The sequence below is a fragment of the Pyrus communis genome, chromosome 14 (genome assembly GCF_963583255.1).
Source record: "Pyrus communis chromosome 14, drPyrComm1.1, whole genome shotgun sequence".
Lineage (NCBI taxonomy): Eukaryota > Viridiplantae > Streptophyta > Magnoliopsida > Rosales > Rosaceae > Pyrus > Pyrus communis.
In genome coordinates this window covers 6120802-6141202 of record NC_084816.1, presented here as the reverse complement: position 1 = coordinate 6141202, position 20401 = coordinate 6120802, and the positions used below count along the sequence as shown (strand labels likewise).

At 37.7% G+C, this 20401-nt stretch overlaps 2 protein-coding genes across 2 annotated transcripts; one reads left to right on the top strand and one right to left on the bottom strand.

Moving 5' to 3' along the window:
- Positions 1–11101: 11101 nt before the first annotated feature.
- Positions 11102–12069, bottom strand: LOC137714272 (uncharacterized). Its single transcript, XM_068453520.1, has 2 exons — positions 11734–12069; positions 11102–11632 (listed from the first exon to the last, which is right to left on the bottom strand). Exons 1-2 carry the CDS (start codon positions 12067–12069, stop codon positions 11102–11104), a joined length of 867 nt encoding a protein of 288 aa, XP_068309621.1.
- A 3173-nt stretch (positions 12070–15242) lies between these two features.
- LOC137716514 (pentatricopeptide repeat-containing protein At4g11690) lies at positions 15243–17125 on the top strand. Its single transcript, XM_068455971.1, has one exon. The coding sequence runs from the start codon at positions 15422–15424 to the stop codon at positions 17123–17125; it is 1704 nt and encodes a 567-aa protein (XP_068312072.1). The 5' UTR covers positions 15243–15421.
- Positions 17126–20401: the final 3276 nt, after the last annotated feature.

Genomic DNA, 20401 nt, shown 5'->3' with positions numbered 1-20401 from the left:
TTCCTCTACCAATGGAACCCTTAAGATAATGTAGCACACGATGAACAATCTTCAAATGATCCATGCTTGGAGAGTGCATAAACTGGCTAACAATGCTGAGAGCATATGATATATCAGGACGTGTGATAGTCAGATAAATGAGTTTGCCAACCATTCTTTGATAGTAACTTAAATTGGGAACTGGATCACCGTGAGTTTTTAGCTTCAAGTTGCTATCCAAGGGGGTACGAGCAGGCTTGCAATCTGTCATTTTTGCTTCGTGAAGAAGATCCATGACATACTTGCGTTGGTTGAGGAAGAAACCCTTGTGAGAGTGTGCCATCTCGATGCCCAGAAAGTATTTGAGAGTGCCAAGATCCTTGATAGCAAACTTGTTGTTGAGATACTGTTTAAGAGCATTAATCTCTGACATATTATCACCTGTCACAATTAGATCATCAACATAAATGAGCACAACTAGTTTACCCACTAAGCTGGAACGAACAAATAGGGAAGAATCCGCAATACTTCGACAAAAACCAACCCTTTCCAGAACATGACTGAGCTTGGCATACCATACACGTGGACTTTGCTTGAGACCATAAATGGATTTATGGAGTTTGCACACCATTTCTGGATTGTTTGATTGAGGATGACCTGGGGGTAGCTTCATGTAAACCTCTTCTTCAAGTTCACCATGCAGGAAAGCATTTTTAACATCCATTTGAAAGAGAGGCCATGCATTGTTAATTGCAACCGACAACAATACTCTAACAGTGTTCATTTTTGCCACCGGAGCAAATGTCTCTTTATAATTGACGCCATAGGTTTGTGTAAAACCTCGAGCAACCAAGCGAGCCTTATTCCTTTCGATTGTGCCATCTGAATGAAACTTAGTTTTGTACACCCAACGACTCCCCACTGCCTTCTTTCCTTTTGGAAGTTTCACTATAGTCCATGTGTTATTTTCATGGAGGGCTTGAAGCTCCTCTGCCATAGCATTTCTCCACTCACTGTGAAGATTGGCTTCTTGAAAACTTTGAGGTTCTCGAGCTTCATTAATGGCACTTAGGAATGTAGCAAAAGAATATGAGACTTTGCTATAATCAATAACATCAGTCACGGGATACCTGGCAGTGTAGGTCACATAATCATGCAACTTGGATGGAAGTTTCCTCTCTCGTGCAGGATTGCGACGAACTGTAGGAGATTGAACTACAGGTATTTGAACAACATCATGGTTGGAATGATCACTGGAGGGTGCAGTGTGAATCTCCGATGAGGAAGGGTTTTCATCTTCAAGATGTTCCACCGAGTGAAGGTTAACATCATCCGGCACATGATCACTAGGAGTGCATGTTGCATCTTCTCCGTTTGGATATGGAAAAGGAAATAAGTCCATCAAATGCTCCCCCTGTCTAGAGTGATCCAGTGATTGTGAGAAGTAAGGAACATGTTCTTCAAATTTAACATCCCTTGAAACAACCATTTTTCTAGTTGTTGAATTATAGCACTTGTAACCTTTTTGGGTAGATGAATAACCTAGAAAGACACATTTGGCAGCCCTTGGGTCTAGCTTGTCACGATTTTGAGTTTGAATGTGAACAAAGCATGTACACCCAAAGACTCTCAAATGGGAAAAGTTGATCTTTCTATTTTTCAAGACCTCATAAGGTGATTTAAAATTCAACACTTTACTAGGCAATCTATTGATGAGATATGCCGCAGTAAGGACTCCTTGAGACCAAAACTTCTTAGGCACATTCATGTGAAACATAAGAGCTCTAGTCTTCTCAAGTAGATCTCTATTCTTCCTCTTGGCCACCCCATTTTGTTGAGGTGTTCCAACACAGCTTGTTTGGTGTAATATACCATGCGTGCTCAAGTAGTGTGACATGTTATGAGACATATATTCTGTGCCGTTATCTGATCGTAAACTATGAATTTTTGAAGCAAATTGGGTGGCCACAAGTCTATGAAAATCTTGAAAAACTTCCATCACTTCACTTTTAAATTTCAAAAGATATAACCAAGTAATCCTTGTGAAATCATCCACAAAAGTTACAAAATATTTGTATCCATCAAAAGACTCTATAGTTGGTCCCCAAACATCGAAATGCACGATTTCATAGCCCTAAACAAAGAGGAAGTAAATGGTAATCTAGTAAACTTAGAAAAATGACAAACATCACAAGGACTTGTAACTTTGCACATATTTGGGAACAAGGTGGATAGAACTTTTTCAGAAGGATGTGCTAGACGTTGGTGCCAAAGTTGTTGTTCTTGAGCTAAGCTTGAAGTGACTTGAAAAACCTTGGGAACTTGAATATGCTTGGAAAGATAGTAGAGACCATTTAAGAAAAATCCTTCACCAATCGTCTTCTTGGTGACTACATCCTGAAAGATCACATTTTTGGGAGAGAAAATGGCAAGACAATTTAATGAGTTTGTGATCTTGCTAACAGATAAAAGTTGAAAAGGGAATGAGGGAACATAAAGAGCCTCAGACTCGACATCACTTGAGATCAAATGTATTTTTCCTTTTCCCACAACCATAGCATTTTTTCCATTGGCAACTGACATTTGAGATGGAATAGAAAATTTTTCAAATTTATGCAAGTTTGTAGACTTGTTAGTCATATGATCAGTGGCTCTAGAATCTATAATCCAATAATCATGCACATTACCAATGTTGAGAGCAGTTGAGAAGGAGTGTAAGATACCTGGGATGTCCCTTTATACCACGCCTTCATTTCCAGCCAGCAAACTGTCCTAGTAGTGCAGTTTGATTGTTGTCATACGGATTTAGTGGTCCTTCACTATCTCCAAGACCTTGTTTCTTGTGAAGAAACATAGCAAACTCGTTGATCAGTGCAGCTGGATTAGTGGTGAACTTCAGTGCTCAATCAGAAGAAGTTGTGGCAACATGATTTGCTTTGTAAGAAGGGTTGTACGAGCCTTTCGAGACACCTTTGTTATCCCTAGGAAACTTTGGTTTTAACTCTGGATGAAGAATCCAGCATCGGTCTCTTGAGTGCCCACCAGCATCACAATGGCTACATTTTAAGCCAGTTTTCTATCCTTTGTAGCCTCTCTCATCACCAAGTTTTTGGTTAGAGAAGTAAGCCCTAGCTTCTGGTATATTTGCCTTCATGTCCAAGGTCATGACTTTCCTTCGAACCTCTTCTCTTTGAATTGTGGCACACACACTTGAAAAAGAAGGCAGGTCGGGATTCATGAGGATATGGCTTCGAAGATCTTCGAATTCAGGGCTCAGGCTTGCTAGGAGTTGGAATATTTTGTCTTCCTTGGCTCTTTTAGTTAGCACAGCAGCGTCGATGGTGTGTGGTCGATACACATTCAGCTTGTTCCACATAGTGGTCAGCTTTCCAAGATGTTGCACAAATGGCTTCCCTTCCTGTTGCAAACCAGCAATGTCCTTTTTTAACTGAAACACTCTAGCCGCATTGTTCTGATTTCCATACATTTCCTTGAGATTTTTCCAAAGAGTCATGGAGGATTCAGCATAGCTAAAAATTTCTGCAATCTTACGATCCATGGAATTGAGTAGCCACGACATGACCAACTGGTCTTTGCATAGCCAAGCATCATACTCCGGTGAGGTAGTCTCAGGCATTGGAATAGCACCATTAACATAACCAAGCTTTGATCGTCCTCCCAGAGCAAGAGAAACTGCTCTCTCCTATGGAAGATAGTTAAACTCATTTAGCAAGACAGAACTAAGACGTTGATTTGGGTTGATATCAATATCTGAGTGTGGTGATGGTGGAGTAGCATGAAAGCCGTCTCCTTCCAAATTTACTAAGCTTTCTTCAGCCATGATTGAAGGACAAGAAGCTCACAAATCTCTCAAGAGAACACCACAGAGACAAGCCGGTTAGGGTCACTGCTCTGATACCATATTGAATTTTGTGAATGGTATATTCATCATAAGACAATCAGGTACAAGAGATAGCAATATATATGTGCTAGAGGGAAGAAAACAAGACTACCTATCCCTCCTTGATTTACGTCTAAGGCTAACAAAAAAGAACAAATAAGACACATCCCTTGAATTAAGGGAATTGACAAGACAAATAAGACAAATTGAGGAAATTGACAACAAGAGACACATCCCTTGAATTAAGGGAATTGACAACACTATCTATCACCCTAAAATCCTTTGTACGGTGAACATGCAACCTAACCTAACCCTAGTTGCCATTCTTTCTTCCAATAAGTAGGCATGGAAAGGTCCTTCACCCCAGTTAATTGCTTTTCCTTGGGATCCCCATGTTGCATTCCATATAGTGCCTTGTATTTCCATGGGTTTTGTTGGAAAAATCCCTTCAATACTTGGGCCATACTTCAACACTCTTATAGGGGTGCCATCCACAAATAACCTGAAAAATAAATTTTAGAAAGCGTAAATTAATGAGAATCTGTCACATGCTTGATTGAAAAAATATCGCAAACTTAACCCGAATATGATATTGAAAGAAAATAATAAAAAGAAAGCTTACACTAATTGGTGTCGATTCCACAGAATTTGGTAAAAATGGAAATCTGCAGCAGGATCAAACCATAAAGCAAACTGCTGCTCTCCATATAAGTTGCCATTGGAAATCACATTTGTGCTTAGCAGATAATGTTGTGTATCAGAACCTAAGAACTCAAAATCCACCTCATGTCGTTGCTCATCATCATTCGGTTGCGAATTTAACTGCCATAAAAACAAGTCAAAACTTGAGGTAGTAATGGCTAGAAAATGTGAAAATTGAAAAGAATACGGGTATGGAGTTCTTACGTAGAAGGTTGTGATGATTCCAGTGGTCTTCTTAGCTGGAATCTTCAATTTAATACCAAATAATCCAGAACCATATCTTTCTGTGGATCTAAATCCAGTGCCTGCAATATGTAAAAAAAATGTTACTGTCAATTAAGTACAAGATAAACTGCAAACAAAGCTACATACACAGTTTTTTTGTTTTTGTTTTAAAAAGGTACGTGAATTTTTTGCATGGGGGACATGAAATCACACACGCATGTATTCTAAGACAGTTAGGAAGAAGAACCTGAATGTTCGTCTATCGAAAGCACAATTTTATCGTTTTGGTTAAGAAGCTGTGTATGATCTGGGCTATATGAAACTTTGTAGTTCAGTAGAAAGGGCACATCTCTAGTACCACTCGCATGCCTACTACCATGACACATAAAGGTGAAAACAAAAACTGCAGCAAAGAAATTCACGTAAAACATTCTGAAGCTTGTGATCGATCGAAGACAAAAGAAAAATGAAGTTGGGTTTGTTGTATGATTCACTTTGTCTTTGGTGTACTGATATAGGAAAAACCCAATTTTGCTATCTTTCTATTCAAATTTTTTTGTTGAGAAACGGTACGATATTTATTAAGCAATGAATAATACGTATAACCTGAAAATAGAGTGCATAATGGGTCTTGATAAAACCTTGCCGGGGATTTCAACCTGGTTGAAGGGAAAAAGAGTGTTCCACACAACAATGTGACCTATCCTCAGCTGAAACAATAAAGAAATCCTTCAAATTATAATTTCGTTTTTGAACATTGTACAAAGACATCCTTTTGGGATAGGCCATAATTAGACAACTAATCCATTTAAGTAATTCATAGATTTATAACCTTTTATGTAATTCATTGTATACAAAAGTGAATATATATCATGAGCTGCTTATCTTTTGAGATGCATTTTCCCAAATATGTCAAATAATTAAGGTTCACGTTCAATGAATACAAGACGCAAACTAAGTTATACATTAATGTCCCAAAATTAATACAAAAGGTTTTACAGAAATTCATTTACATGTTTGTTATTCAAAATGAAATAAAATTAAATAATATAAGTTTGACTGACTCTGAAAAATCAAACATTGAATATTTAGATGACAAAAACTAGATGTATTACGAAAGTAGATAAAAGAAGTTAATCAAATACAGTATTTTTGTTAATAATTTTTCTATTAAAAGTTTAAGATCTTTGCCCCCCTGAATTTAGACATTTGACGTCATATCCCGACCCGGGCTCCACCACATCCACATTTGACGTAACACGATGTTTGACGTCACATCCCGACCCGGGCTCCACCACATCCACATTTGACGTAACACGATATTGTTCGATTTGGGCTCCAACCACACCCTCACGGTTTTGTTTTTAGGAACTCGCACGAAAACTTCTCAGTGGATCATCCATCCTGAGATTGCTCTCGCATGAACTCGCTTAACTTTGCAGAACTCCGAAGCCAGTGAGCTCCCAAAAGGTCTCGTGCTATATGGAGGTGGACATGTACATATAAGGCATAGATGATCCTCTCATCTAGACGATGTGGGATCTAACATTTGAGTAGTTGATTACTTTAAAACTATGTTTTTAACAAATAAATATATTTCTTAATTTAATATAATTCCCTTGAAATAAAATGGATGACTCCCTTTCGTTAAAATGGAAACTTTATAGATCGTTAAAACGGAAACTTTATGGTGTAACTTAATTCTATACATAAAGTATTATTTGTCTTTTTTTTATAAAACGATATATTTACACTAAAGGGTGAACGGAATGATTTGGTCTCAAACTTATTACAAGATTCAAGCATAAAATTTTTTATTAGTAAAGATCAATATTATTAGACTATTTTATTAAACGGCATAAAGTATCATTTGTTAGGAATAGAATTATTATGCTCCAAAATGCGTGTCACATATACGCTTTCCTTTTACAATCTATATATTCTTCAAAGGAAATTGTTATTAGCACTTCAAAAATCTTATTTGGCACTCCAAACTTTCTACAATTAGAAAGAAAAATACATTTATGAGGAGTGTAGAATGAGATTTTTTAAGTGCTAATAACAATTCATTTCTTCAAATTCATTTGTAAATTTGTTATTTTAGGAAAGCAACCTTCTTGATTTGCAATTGGAAGAATAGCACACCACAACAAATAATCAATTAGAACATGACAACTGGATAATTGAGGAGTTTTTATTATTTATTATTTTATTATTGTTGAGCTATTGACGTGCTCTTTTATAAAAGGAATTTTTAACGAAAAGCTACTGTTAACTTTAATGAAAAACCACATTTTTATACTAAAAAGTGAAACCTGATACTATTCACTTTATCCTTTATTTTATCCTTATCGTTAAAACTCAAAGTTTTCAAGCTTTTTTCATTAGTTTTCATTTTATAAAATTTATGGTTGTTAGGGTGTTCTTTCTAATTTACTATTAAAAGGAATGGAAAGCGCATACATTAAAATTCAATTAAAAGAACACAAACTAAATCAAATTCTTATCGAGAGTTCGGTCAATGACTCAATGATTCACTACTAATTAATCATGATGTTGTCCAAACTTAATCATTTGCATATCTAACCACGTGCTGGGTTTCCTCACAAAAGATCTTGATACAATTAGGAGTGGAACCATTCCATATAACTAAAAACTTTCAAAAAATTTCGATGTGAGACCCTATTCTCAAATAAATTCTCTTTCTCACACACACTATGTCCGTGCCTCTTCGCCAGTATACATCAATTTCATCGTTGTTAATCTTCTTCTGCGTATACCGCTGTGCATGTTCTCACTTGGCTCTGGATCCTAGCTACCTCTCATTCTCCCTGGTCTAGGATCGTCACTAGCTTATGAAGATCAAGATGATCCGAATTCTAGCCAAAACAAGGAACGAGCAGGTTCAGGAAACAATGCATTGATATATAGCTCGATCGCCAGGTAAGTGGCCACGTGTCCTTACTATTAGAGATCAACATCGAGACTGGGAGATTTATATGGTCTATATTATTGTACTTGTAGTATTTCTTTTAATGTATGTTTTAAATATTAAAATAGTCCATTAATCTTATTTAAGGCTTATAGGAAAGAGAATTGTTACTTGCACTCTAAAAATCTTATTTTGCACTTCTTATAAGTGTATTTTTATTTCTAAATATATAAAGTTTGGAGAGAAAGATGAGAATTCTAAAATGTCAATAACAATTTCCATAGTAAATATGAGATTTTAATTTTATTCTGTCAAGCTTTAAAACGCTATCGCCATCTGGTAACCCTTTACAATTTTTTTCTAGAACTATTGTGGAAAACAATAACAATAAATAGGTATTTTAATTTTTATGATTTGAGAATGAATTTGTCAGTCTAATTCAAAAATGATTGTTTGAGAAAGAAAATATATTAAAAATAATATGGAAACGTGTTTGGTAGTAAAGTTTTATCAAACGACAATGTTTTCTTTATTTTTGTTCTTTAATTTCCACTTCTATTCTTGAAAATGTCAAATTTTCACTCATTATGCCGAAACATTTTCTTTCAAATAATCCACGTAGTGATAGATTCTTGCAAGCTTACTTAGTTTGGTCAAACGTCCACTATACGGTGGCTACCAACCCCAACTTTAAAGCTTTACCTTTTTTCTTGTTTTTTTTCATTTTGTTTTTCAAAAAATAAAAAAAATAAAAAGGCTTTACCTTTCTAATATTTTTCTGGCCCCTTTTCTTGTTTTTTTTTTTTTTTTTTAAAAAAAAAGCTTTACTTTTCTTATATTTTTCTCGCCTTTTACTTTAGTCTCCCAATTGACAGCTTCATCACTTGAAATCCTCTTGTAAACGAGTATCCACCCATGTTATCCGCGGCTCCTCCTCCGCTTCCTCCTCCTCTTCCTCCTCCTCTTCCTCCTCCACCATCATCAATAGCATCAGAATTAGTACACATAATATTGCGAGTAACCTTGCCCTTAACCATCATCTATGTCTTTCTACTGTACTGTAAAAGGCAAAATAGCCCAACTGATGAACAAACCCAAGATCTTGAAGCACAAACACCAGAACAAGCCTCGACGGTTTTCACATATACAAGGAATAGTTGCCGAAGAAGTGAAAGCTGCACTTGTAGTGATCAAGATCAGGAGTATTGTTCAATTTGCTTCGAGGAGTTTAAGGATGGGGACGTATGCCGGCTGACCACGTGTAACCACATGTATCACCAGAAATGCATCAACGAATGGCTGCCAAGGAATAGGCACTGTCCCCTTTGTCGTGCTTCGGTTCGCGGTGCGTGTACTCGGAATTGTGGCTAGTCAATATCCAAAGAATCAAAGACGCACACAACCAAGTATGGTATTAGTTTTGTAGTTTCTTAAAGGGTTTTGCGCAATATCATTAGTCTTAATTGAGTTTCTATATTGTGGTAATTACATTAATATTATATTTTTGTTTTGGTAAGTCCAATGATGATTGAGATAAATTTTTGTTACTGTTGATGAGGTTGTTTAGTAACTTTGGTTCGATGCAAATCAATTTTTTTACAAGTGATAAAATTTAGTAGATTAAATTGTTAGTTGTTAAGAGAAGAGGATCGTAGGGATCAAACCCACATTAGGGTGCATACTCATATAATTGTTTCCACTAATACATTGAAGGGTCATTGCACGGTTCAATGCATGTCATAGACATGGACATGTTGGTAAGCATAATATATCTCACATACAAGAAGTACCACAATAATTTGCAAGTTGTGGAGGGTTCATTGAGGCTTTTGAAATAAAAATGCACAATTGGTGCATCTTGTAATAATTTTTAAGGATTTTTTGGCATGTAAAGAGCTAAAAATTATGGAATTATGAATCCTTGTATTAACCTCACATAATGTTTACGATATAATTACAATATGAAATTACATTCTTATAGTTAAAGAAAAGATTCTGAATTAATTAAATTTATTTTCACACACTCCCTACCGCAAACCGATCGAGCCTGATTGGATGAGTTTGGAGTAAAGAACACCATGACAAGGCTGATGAAGAGCTTTAGTAAGCAGATCAGAAGGTTGATCAACACAAGGTCTGATGTTGCTGTTGAGAGATCTGAGGCAAGAAGGAGGGCCATGGGTCCTGCTGTTGGTGTTGGTTCTGCACTGCAGGCAAGACTTACAAAAATTATTGTAATTGTCTAGAACCCTCTCATCCCCTCAATAACAATAATAATTTGTTTTTTTAGAATTTTTTTTAGAAAAAAGGATTGTCTAGTTTGCGTGGTATACATGTCATGCAAAGGGGAGCTAGGAGTGAGCATGGTGCAGTTTGGTCCCAAACTACACACTGAACCAACAATGATACAACATCTAAGCCTCAAACTAATAGCATAAGTGAGCAAAACCTGTTAGTTGGTGATCAGTTTAGTTATCGTTGGTTTTATCTTCGTAAACAATTTGTTAAAGAGTGTTGGTAATCTCACCCCATTGTCCTATTTTCCTATCCATATTTTAATAAAAATCTCAAAAGTATTAATAACATATTTATAATTTTAGAAAAAGACTTTTAAACCCCTACCCCATTTCTCCCCCATCATCTCTCTTCGTCCCCATTTCTATGTTCCGTTTCATCTCTCTCTTCTCAGCTTCTGCACCGACCACCACGGCCTGAAGCACAAAGGATCAGGAGGAGCACGTCAAAGTTGTGTTGAAATCAACAGAATGCTTCCCTTGCAAAGCAAGCTTATTTGTAGATATAACTCTCCTGAAGATGGAGGAAGATGGGTGCCCCAAGCGACTGTGCCAAATATTCACAGATGCTTTAGTACAGACCAAAGCACAAGATGGCAAGGAAGATGGAGAGAAAGAAGCAGGAATACCTTGAAGATGATAGAAACCATTTCTAACCGGTCCTCGCAAAAGCATCTTCCCCGTAGAACGATCCTTAACAACGGAGCCATTGGAATTCAAAGTCAAAGAACATGAATTATCTTTGAGAAATTGATATGCAGAGAGTAAATTGTGCTTCATTTGCGGAACATGTAAAACATTGTTCAATTTGAAAGAAGCATGAGCAGTATTTAAGGATGTACTGCCAGTATGATGAATGGACAAACCTTTGCCATCGCCGATATAGACCTTATCATCACCAGTATAAGGAGTAGGAGAAGTAATGTTGGAGATATCATGAGTGATGTGAGATGTAGCGCCAGAATCAAGAATCCAAGAGGGAGATGGTTTGGAGGCATACTGAGTGTACATGGCAGCAAGTTTGGTAGGAGGAACTTTCCCAAAGATGTTCGGATTCATGCGATCATATCAATCAATGGCTTCATGGCTTGTGGATCCACATATTTGACAAGAAGTACGAGAATTAGATAAACCCTGAGAACGAAAGCCTTGATTGTGATACCTAGTGAATCCAGAATTAGAATGATTGCCCCGATTGCCCTGATAGTTACGATTGGTATTCCAACCGCGATTAGAGTTGTACTGAAAAGAATTTTGCATTGGTTGATTGTGAGCAGCATAAGCCTGAGAGGAATGGGGTGTGGGAAGTAAGGGTGGTTGATTCTGAGCAGCATACGCTTGAAAAGGTTCAGTAGCAACAGATTTCTTGCGATGAGCCATTGACAACTCTTTGGTAAGAAGAAGACCATGCAGTTCATCCAGAGTAGTAGATGAGAGCCGAAGAGTGATAGAATCAACAAACGAGTCAAATTCTTCTAGTAAGCCATGTAGTGTAGCAGCAATGAGGTCACGATCGGACACACCAGCACCGGCGGCAGTTAAGGAATCAGAAATTGCCTTGATTTGTTGCAGATACTCAGATATTGAGTGAGAGCCTTTCTGAAGAGAATGAAGACGAGAACGAAGTTGATAAACATGAGCATCTGAAATTCCTCCAAAACTTGTTCCAATTTAACCCAAAGATCTCGAGAAGAAGAAACCCCAACTGTAAAAGGAATGATCTCCTCCGAGAGTGTAGAATTCAACCAAATCAAGAGATTCTGATCTTTTTCATACCACTGTTCAAACAACGGATTGGGTGAGCGATCAGAAAGCAAAGGAGATGGACAGGGCTCAGATCCATCAATAACACCAAAAAGCTTGTAGCGATGGAGAATCGGAGCAAAGAGCGCACGCCATGGAAGATAATTCGAGCTCTTAAGCTTGATAGGAACCCTACTCCCAATGTTTTGAATCGTCAGAGAGGTATAACTAGGCACCAAATTAGGGTTTGAGAGAGAGGGATTTGAGGGAGAAGACGACGAATCGGACGCCATGCTTGAAGAAAATATCAAGATCCAACCAAACAGAATACAGAGAGACACAAGAGATCGAAGAATCGCCAAGAAAAAATCACCAGAGATCGAAGCGAACGCGGAGCCGTGAGGATCGAAGATTCACCAAGGCCGTGAGGCGGTGGCGATTGATACCATGTAGAAACTTAGTTTGTAAGGAACTCAGAGAAGTAGAAAAATATCTTCTTATTTCATTGTTCTCTAAATAATACATTTACAACAATATATATATATAGACGCCAATACAAGAATAAAATTGACCCTAGCATTTACAACTAATTACACACTGCCCTTGTCTAACTAACTCCAGCTATACAACTACTACTATTAGACTCTTTAGAGTGCTCATCTCCTCTGGGGCAAGTCACTTCTCGTTTAGGGCTTAAATTTCAATTTCCATTGAATTTGAATGGTTGTGGAGATTAAGAGTACATATGTAATTAACTTTTTAATTTGTTTTTTTTTATTACCCCGACCTTCATTGCCTGATGGTTGCTACAAGTGTAAGTGACTTGTTGCAGTAGTACAAAATCTAGAGATACATAGCTTATGGACAAGATTGAGAAAATGGCATTGGATTCTAGATTTTGGGTTGGCTGATTGACACGTTTTGCTGCTAAAGTAAGTTCCAAGGGAGACTGGAGGTGGAAACAAGATAACGATGGTGTGGTGCTGGTGCTGTGAAAATGGTTTTGCAGAAATGCTGGAACTTTGAAACTGATTTTGAATTAATGAAGAAAATTTTGAAACTAATCTTGGAGAAGTGCTTAGATTTTGAAATTGATGTTGCAGAAGTGCTGGAATTTTGAAACTGGTCTTGTAAAATATTGGAATTTTAAAGTTGATCTTGCAGAAGTGTTGAAAATTTTGAAACTGTACTTGCAGTTTGAAATTACTCTTGCAGAAGTGTGAGATTTTTTAAACTAATTTTGCACAAATGGTGGGATTTCAAAATTGATATGCATAAGTGCTGAAAATTTTCAAGCACATCTTACAAAAGTGTTTGAATTTTGAAACAAATCTTGCAGAACTGCTAGAATTTTGAAACTGATCTTGCAAAAATGCTAGAATTTTAAAACTAATTTTGTAGAGGTGCTCAAATTTTGAAACTGATTTTGCATAATTGCTGGAATTTTGAATATGATCTTGCAGGATTGTTGGGATTTTGAAACTAATTTTGTGAAGGTGCATAGATTTTGAAACTGATCATGTAAAAGTGCATAGAGTGTGAAATTGATCATATAAAAGTGCATAAAATTTTGCAACTTATCTAGCAAAGAAGTGCCTAAATTGTGAAACTGATTTTGTAAAAGTACTAAAATCAACTTTTACAAATCTAAAATTACTTCGAAGTTTTATCGATGCTGTCGGTTTATTTTGGGCTAAGTTTGTTTGGTTATGTATTTTTGTCTCTTCTCGAAATAATTAAAAAATAATGGAGTTTATGAAATGTACATTGTGTTTTTATTTCTATCTTTAATTTGACTTTTAAATTGAATAAAAAAAATGGAAGGATATAAAGGGGTGCAGAAGAGGCATGAGTATATACATAAATCACATCCCATCACATATAGGTATTATCCTTACGTAATTCGGATTGCTAATATGTTGACTTACCCACACACGCACCCCTCCAACGGTGTACCCTGTAGCTTAAAAACCCTAGATTAGAAACTTGCCCTTTCTTCTTTTCTTTTCCTTATTCCTTTAGGACTTACAATACAATTTCCTGAAGTACTATATAATTTGTAGCAATCCTTGATCCTTGTACGCAAAACAGCAACGACTCCTAACTTGAAAGGTATACAGATCAACTACAGTGGCATACGTTTTCACTCACATAACCTCGCCATGGTGTCGGCTGCTCCGACGCTTCCTCCTTCTCCACCACCTTTACTGCCACCAGCAGCAGAAGTTCAGCCACTGCTCCTACTCGCCATACTCATCCCATTAGTCGCCATATTTATATTTTTGATCGTCAAGACCAATGTCGACCAACGAGCTAATCAAACGCACGACATCGAATCTGGAACATTAACCCAAGCACTAAACCCAGGAGGAAGAAGACGAGTCCGAATTAAGCCGTTGCGGCAAATGTGTTTCGGTATACCTTTCTTTTACCGACTGGACAAAAAAATAGGAATTTGCGGCGATGAATGTGTAATTTGCATGGAGGAGTTCGACGAAGGAGACAAGTGCCGGGTTCTGAAGTGTAAGCATACGTTTCACCAAGAATGCATCGAGAAGTGGCTTGCTACGGCCAGCAAATGTCCGATTTGTTGTAATTCTGTTCTTTGTTGATATTTTGTAGTTCCAAAATTAATTGCTCGAGAATTTTGTTTAATTGTGTTAGTTCTTCGTCCACAACCTTCTTTATTATTGAGGAGAAAGTACATCTTATTTTGTTACCAAAAAAGTAGAATTTATACGTGAAAAATAATATTATATGTGGTTAGTGTGTGTGTAAATATATTAGCTTGATTTGCATTGTTTAAGTCAGAATTTCATTCGTTTGATCACGAAGAAAAAGGAAGACAATGTATACATATACATACCGTTTGCCTCTATAACAACTTAAAATTTTAAACTAAATACTGTTGTCTAATATGCAGTACTGAAAAAACTTGAGAGGCTTTCCAGTACGATTGTTAAATGATGACATGAAAAAAATATGTGGCCCATGTTTTTGCTAAAGGGCTAATCGGGCGGCGGGCTAGAACTTAGCACCAAGACAGTGGGCCTAGGAGGATTAGGCAGATTTAATAAATTTATCATATATCATATAAATAAGTGTCTATTTACATTTTAAAATAACAATACTTGCATTGAAAATTTGAGAAAATTAAAATAAAAAATAGAAGAATACATATATTATAAAGTTGTACAATTTATTGAAAGCAAAACATGGCAAAAACTTTAGCATATAATGGTTATAATAAGTATTTATTATAAAACATGGGCTTTGTTTTTTATTGTAATAAAAAAATACATGAATGATTACAAATAAATATTTATCATAAAATATGAGTATTATGTTAAAGTTTAAGATTTTTTTTTATGCTAATGTAACGTTAATTTTCTTGACAATATTATAAAAGCACTATATCAAAATTAAAAGGTATCAAAAAATTCGATGAGAGTCCCACTATCAAAATATTCTCCAGAGCATTTCTCTATACCCGAATCGTTGGGCTATAGTCACCATAAGCCGTTTTGTAAGCGGGTTTAAGCCTGCAAATTTCTACCCGGCTCACTTTTCGATGGCTATGCAATAACTACCAAATCCAAGTTCCTGATCGGAAGAAGGCAGATCAAATAACGACGTTGCCGGAAAATGTCGCTAACGAGGGAAGCTCAGCTCCTGATTCAAAAAATGGTTAAAAGCCCGCCACTGAAAGCCTTCTCAATCTTCAACTCCTCCATCCTCCGCGGCTTCCATCACACCCATCAATCCATTTCCTTCATTCTCCACCAGCTCCTCGCCTCCAACTTGATCTCCCACGCCCAGTCCCTCTTCCTTCAAGTCCTCTCCGGCCGCCTTTCCTCACCGTTCTTCACTCCCTCTTCCCTCCTCGGGCACTTAACTCAGCCCAATCTGAATCCAACCTCCGTCCGCGGCCATCTATACGAAGCAATAGTCAATGCCCATGTTCAATCTCAGTCTCCGGAGCAAGCCCTTTACTTTTTGAAGCAGATGGTTGAGCAGGGCCTCGTTCCCAGATCGAACACTTTCAATAATCTGTTGGGTTTTCTCGTGAAGGCAAAAGATCACGGCAAAGCGTGGCGGGTTTTCGATGAGTTTAAGGGCAAAGTTGAATTGGATGTGTATAGTTTTGGGATAGTGATGAAAAGTTGCTGCGAGGCCGGCAATTTGGATCGGGGATTTGAGCTTTTGATTGAATTAGAGGAATTGGGTTGGGCGCCGAATGTTGTTTTGTACACTACATTGATAGATGGATGCTGCAAAAATGGCGATTTGGAGCGTGCCAAGAAGATGTTTTGTAAAATAGAGGAGGTTGGTTTGGTTGCTAACCAGTATACTTACACTGTTTTGATTCATGGGTTTTTCAAGAAAGGGTATAAAAAAGATGGGTTCGAGCTCTACGAGAAGATGAAAAGTAATGGGGTTGTTCCGAATGTGTGTACTTATACTTGTTTGATCGATGAGTGTTGCAGTAATGGGGAAGTGAAGAGAGCCCTGAAACTGTTCGACGAAATGCGTGAAAGAGGGGTGGCTCGCAATGTGGTAGCGTACAACACCGTGATCGGTGGGTTGTGCAAGGAAATGAGGATTTGGGAAGCTGATAACTTTGTGAATCGGATGAAGAGGGAGGGTATTAGTCCGAATGTAGTTACGTACAATGCGCTGATTGAGGGGTTTTGCAACGTCGGAGAGTTGGACAGGGCTTCGAGTTTATTTAATCAGTTGAAGTCAAGTGGACAGTCTCCAACTTTGGTGACTTACAATGTTTTGATTCAAGGCTTTGCTAGAGCACAAAATTCTGCAAGAGTTTCTGATTTGGTGAGAGAGATGAGCGACAGAGGCGTTTCTCCTTCAAAAGTGACATACACAATCTTGATCAATGGCTTGGTTCGATCTAGTGACACAGAAAGAGCATTTCAGATATTCTCTTCCATGGAGAAGGCCGGAGTGGTGCCCGATGTTTACACCTACGGTGTCTTGATTCATGGGTCATGCACAAAAGGTGATATGAAGGAAGCATCGAAGCTGTTCAAATCAATGAGTGACAAGCATTTGAATCCAAATGATGTCATATTCAATATGATGATTCATGGTTACTGCGGAGAAGGTAGCTCTTACAGGGCACTGAGGCTGCTCAAAGAGATGAGAAGGAACGGAATGATTCCGAATGTGGCCAGCTACAGTTCGACCATTGGAGTTCTCTGTAATGATGGGAAGTGGGAGGAGGCTGAAATGCTGCTCAAGGACATGACAGAGTCAGGTTTAAAACCACCAGTTTCTTTGTATAATGTAATATATCGAGTGAAATTTAATAAGACATTGGTGAAGTTATGAACGCAATCCCAATTTCTAGAACTGTCCATAAGAGCAACTCCACCCCTATTCACTTTGCGCCAGCACCCAGCCCATTTATCCACTTAATTGAACAGTAATAGACCCAATGAACAGTAATAGGCCAAAGCATCTCCACCCCAAAAAAAATGTGCTGGCACCTAGTCTAAAAATGCGCTGGCACAAACGATCTCCACCACTACAAAATGCGCTGGCACCCAGTCCATTTAAAATATTAAATAATTTTTTTATAAAATAATAAAAAAAAATAGTTTTAATTTCGGATAGGATTTTTAACCAATCTCGTCACGTCACATGTCATTATCCGAACGTACTATTTTTTGAATAGATTTCCGCTAAGATTTTCAACCAATCCCGACATTCACACAACGTAACATCTTCACTGAGCTTCCACGAAGTCATTTTTTTCTCTCAAAGTGTACAAAATATTCAAATGTAAAAAGTGTAGAAAGTGTAGAAAATATTGAAATGTGGTGTAAGGTGGAAGATGAGGGTTAGGTATTTATAGAAAAAAAAAATTAATTTTTTAAAATTTTTCTGTATTTTTTAAAAAAATTTTGACATTTTTTAATTAATTTTTAATAAATTTTAATGTTGTAATTAATCTGAACCGTTGGATTTGAAAAATAATCAAATCCAACAGCCAACACGCCGCCACGTGGCCAACGGTCAAATTTCTGACTGTTGGGCCTTTTTTTTTTTTAATTTTTGGTGAAAAAAACGTGGACCGTTGATCTGTGATCGTACGGTCCAATTTAAAAGTGAAATTGAAATTTTTTTTACCGTTGGAAATCCAACGGCCTACATAAACTAGCCGTTGGAAATCCAACGGCTCTGAGGAGGGCCACGTAGCCCCTTCACAGACGCAGCCCACTTGCCCTGCACCGCGGGCCCCACTGCTGCAGATGCTGTCGGCTACTCGCGCTTTCCACCGCGTGTGTTGCACGCGCCAGCACACGGACCGGCCTCTGGGTCTGTCCATTTTGGGCTGGCTTCTTGACTGGCACGGGCTGGGTGCCAGCCTATTTTCCGGGCTGGAGCTGATGGACACAGTGCCGGGCCATTTTCTTCACTTGGTGCCGGGCCATTGAAGAAGGGCTGGACTTGCTCTAAGAAAGGTTCATATGTCTCGTTCAAAAGACACGGTACTCTTGTTGGCTTTTTTTTTTTTTTTTTTTTTTTTTTTGCAAAGAGACTATTGTTGGAAATGTGCCCTAAAACCAATCATATGATGATACTTTATGGACATTTCACATGTTAAACTAATCTAGTTTAATATTAAGGGCAAAGATTATTGTTTGAGCCGTCTCATATAAATGTTATATGCTTAAACGATTAAGTCCAAGGAATATGTGATTGGAAGAATGTGATCTAAAGAAGTTAGATTCATGAGACCATTCTTTCGTTGATACATCCTAAACGTTCCTGATCATAGGATTGTCAATTGGGCATTGACAGTCCGTTAAGATCAGTACGTGCTATGTCTTCTCTCAGGGAGAGTGACTAGTCTCGAGTCATTGATGTGTGTGACATCAAGACAAGTACGTAGGTGCTCAATAGAGAATGAGTTCACTGAACACGATCAACGAAGAGTTCTCATATTCATGTCACATGAGAACTCATGGTTGGGATAATGCAAATTAGTCTTTTGACCTGAGGCATCACAGTTGTCTTGTGGTTAGGTCCTTAATCTTTGATTATGTCAAAGTCACTCCATCAGGAGGGTGTCCACGGCATCGTTGGGGTTAAGCCACTTAGCCATGGAGGCAAGTGAATGCACAACAAGAGATCTCTAACCTTCAAACTGTTTGAGGGAGAATACTCTATGATATGATTTAGAATCTCTGGCCAGAGTATGAATGAGATGTTGGAATGCGTTCCAGATCACATTCAAGGTAATCATATAAGCACAAGACTCACATTGGATAGTAGACATGAATAAACTATCAAACCAAACAATGTGGTCAAGAGTATTGTATTAGAGAAAGACCGTATTGCATTTGTAATCCTAAAACTGAATAGGTTCTCCACCTCTTCTGATTAGCTTGGGTAACCATGACATGCTGCTAGGCGTCAACCATGGTTTGTGGAAGCCCTAAAAGTGTATTATCACTAACGGAAGAATTGAAAGTAAGTTCCAATTCACAATCGATTTGAAAGAGTTTGAATCGCCCACTGCCTCGCTAAAAGGAACCTAATGGATCGTACACCGTGTAAGGTAAAGATTGAAGATTCAACGGAGATGAGTAAGAATAATTAAATGGTTTAATTATTTATGGCAAGGATTAATTAATATGTTAATTAATCAAACGAATAAGTTCGTTAAAGACCTCGGGATAGTTTTGGACCTTAAGGCCCAATGGGCTTCGAACGTCAAGTCCATTGACTTAAGTTGTATGACAACTTAATGAATAATGATTCACAAAGGCCCAAATAGCCCAATAAATCCCCTTAAATTCGGCCATTTAGAGGAGGGTAGTGAACTTGGCTTAATTGCAAGTTTGCCACTCCATTGTGAGGTGGTATAAAGACATCTTTATAGCCATTTCATCCTTAGGGTTTTCTAAGGAGTAAAGATGAGAACAAACTCTCCTTTCTCTCTAGAAATGGCCGGCCACCCTTGAGGAAAACATCTAGCAATCTTACTTCCTCAAGGTCACTCATTTCTTCTCCAATCTTACCTTGGTGTGGAGACTTAGAGGTTCTCAACTTTGGGAACTTGGAGAAACCTTTTCATCCATCCAAATCCATGGATCTAAGATGCAAGGAATGAAGGCCCTCTCTTTGGGTGATTAGCCTTTGCTTATGCAAAGAGGAATCTACAAAGGTATTGATTTCTCAACTCACTTTGTTTTGAGTTGAGTCTTGGTTCACCTATCTACTAGGCTTTGAAGTTCATGGGTTAAGTTTTGTTTTTGAGTGCATATAAACATGATTCCGCCTTTTAATTGTTAATTGCATGTTGTTGATGTTGCTCAAATGAACTTGTTTTTCACAAATCTTCCTTCAACTATTTACATGACTAGACCGCGTGATCAATCAGCCACAAAGAGCAACCGTCCTTTTGCGCCAAGACTCACCTTCCAACATCAAAATTAGCTACAAATGGGACAGAACTAAATTACAGAAAACCATTTAATTAAGAAACTCTACAACATAAAAGTAGGACAGAACCATTTAAGTAAGATATGGTACGTACTAAGTTTAATAGAAGCACGACAAACGGGACAGTAGGGTTTCCCGGTGGCTAGCCCCAGT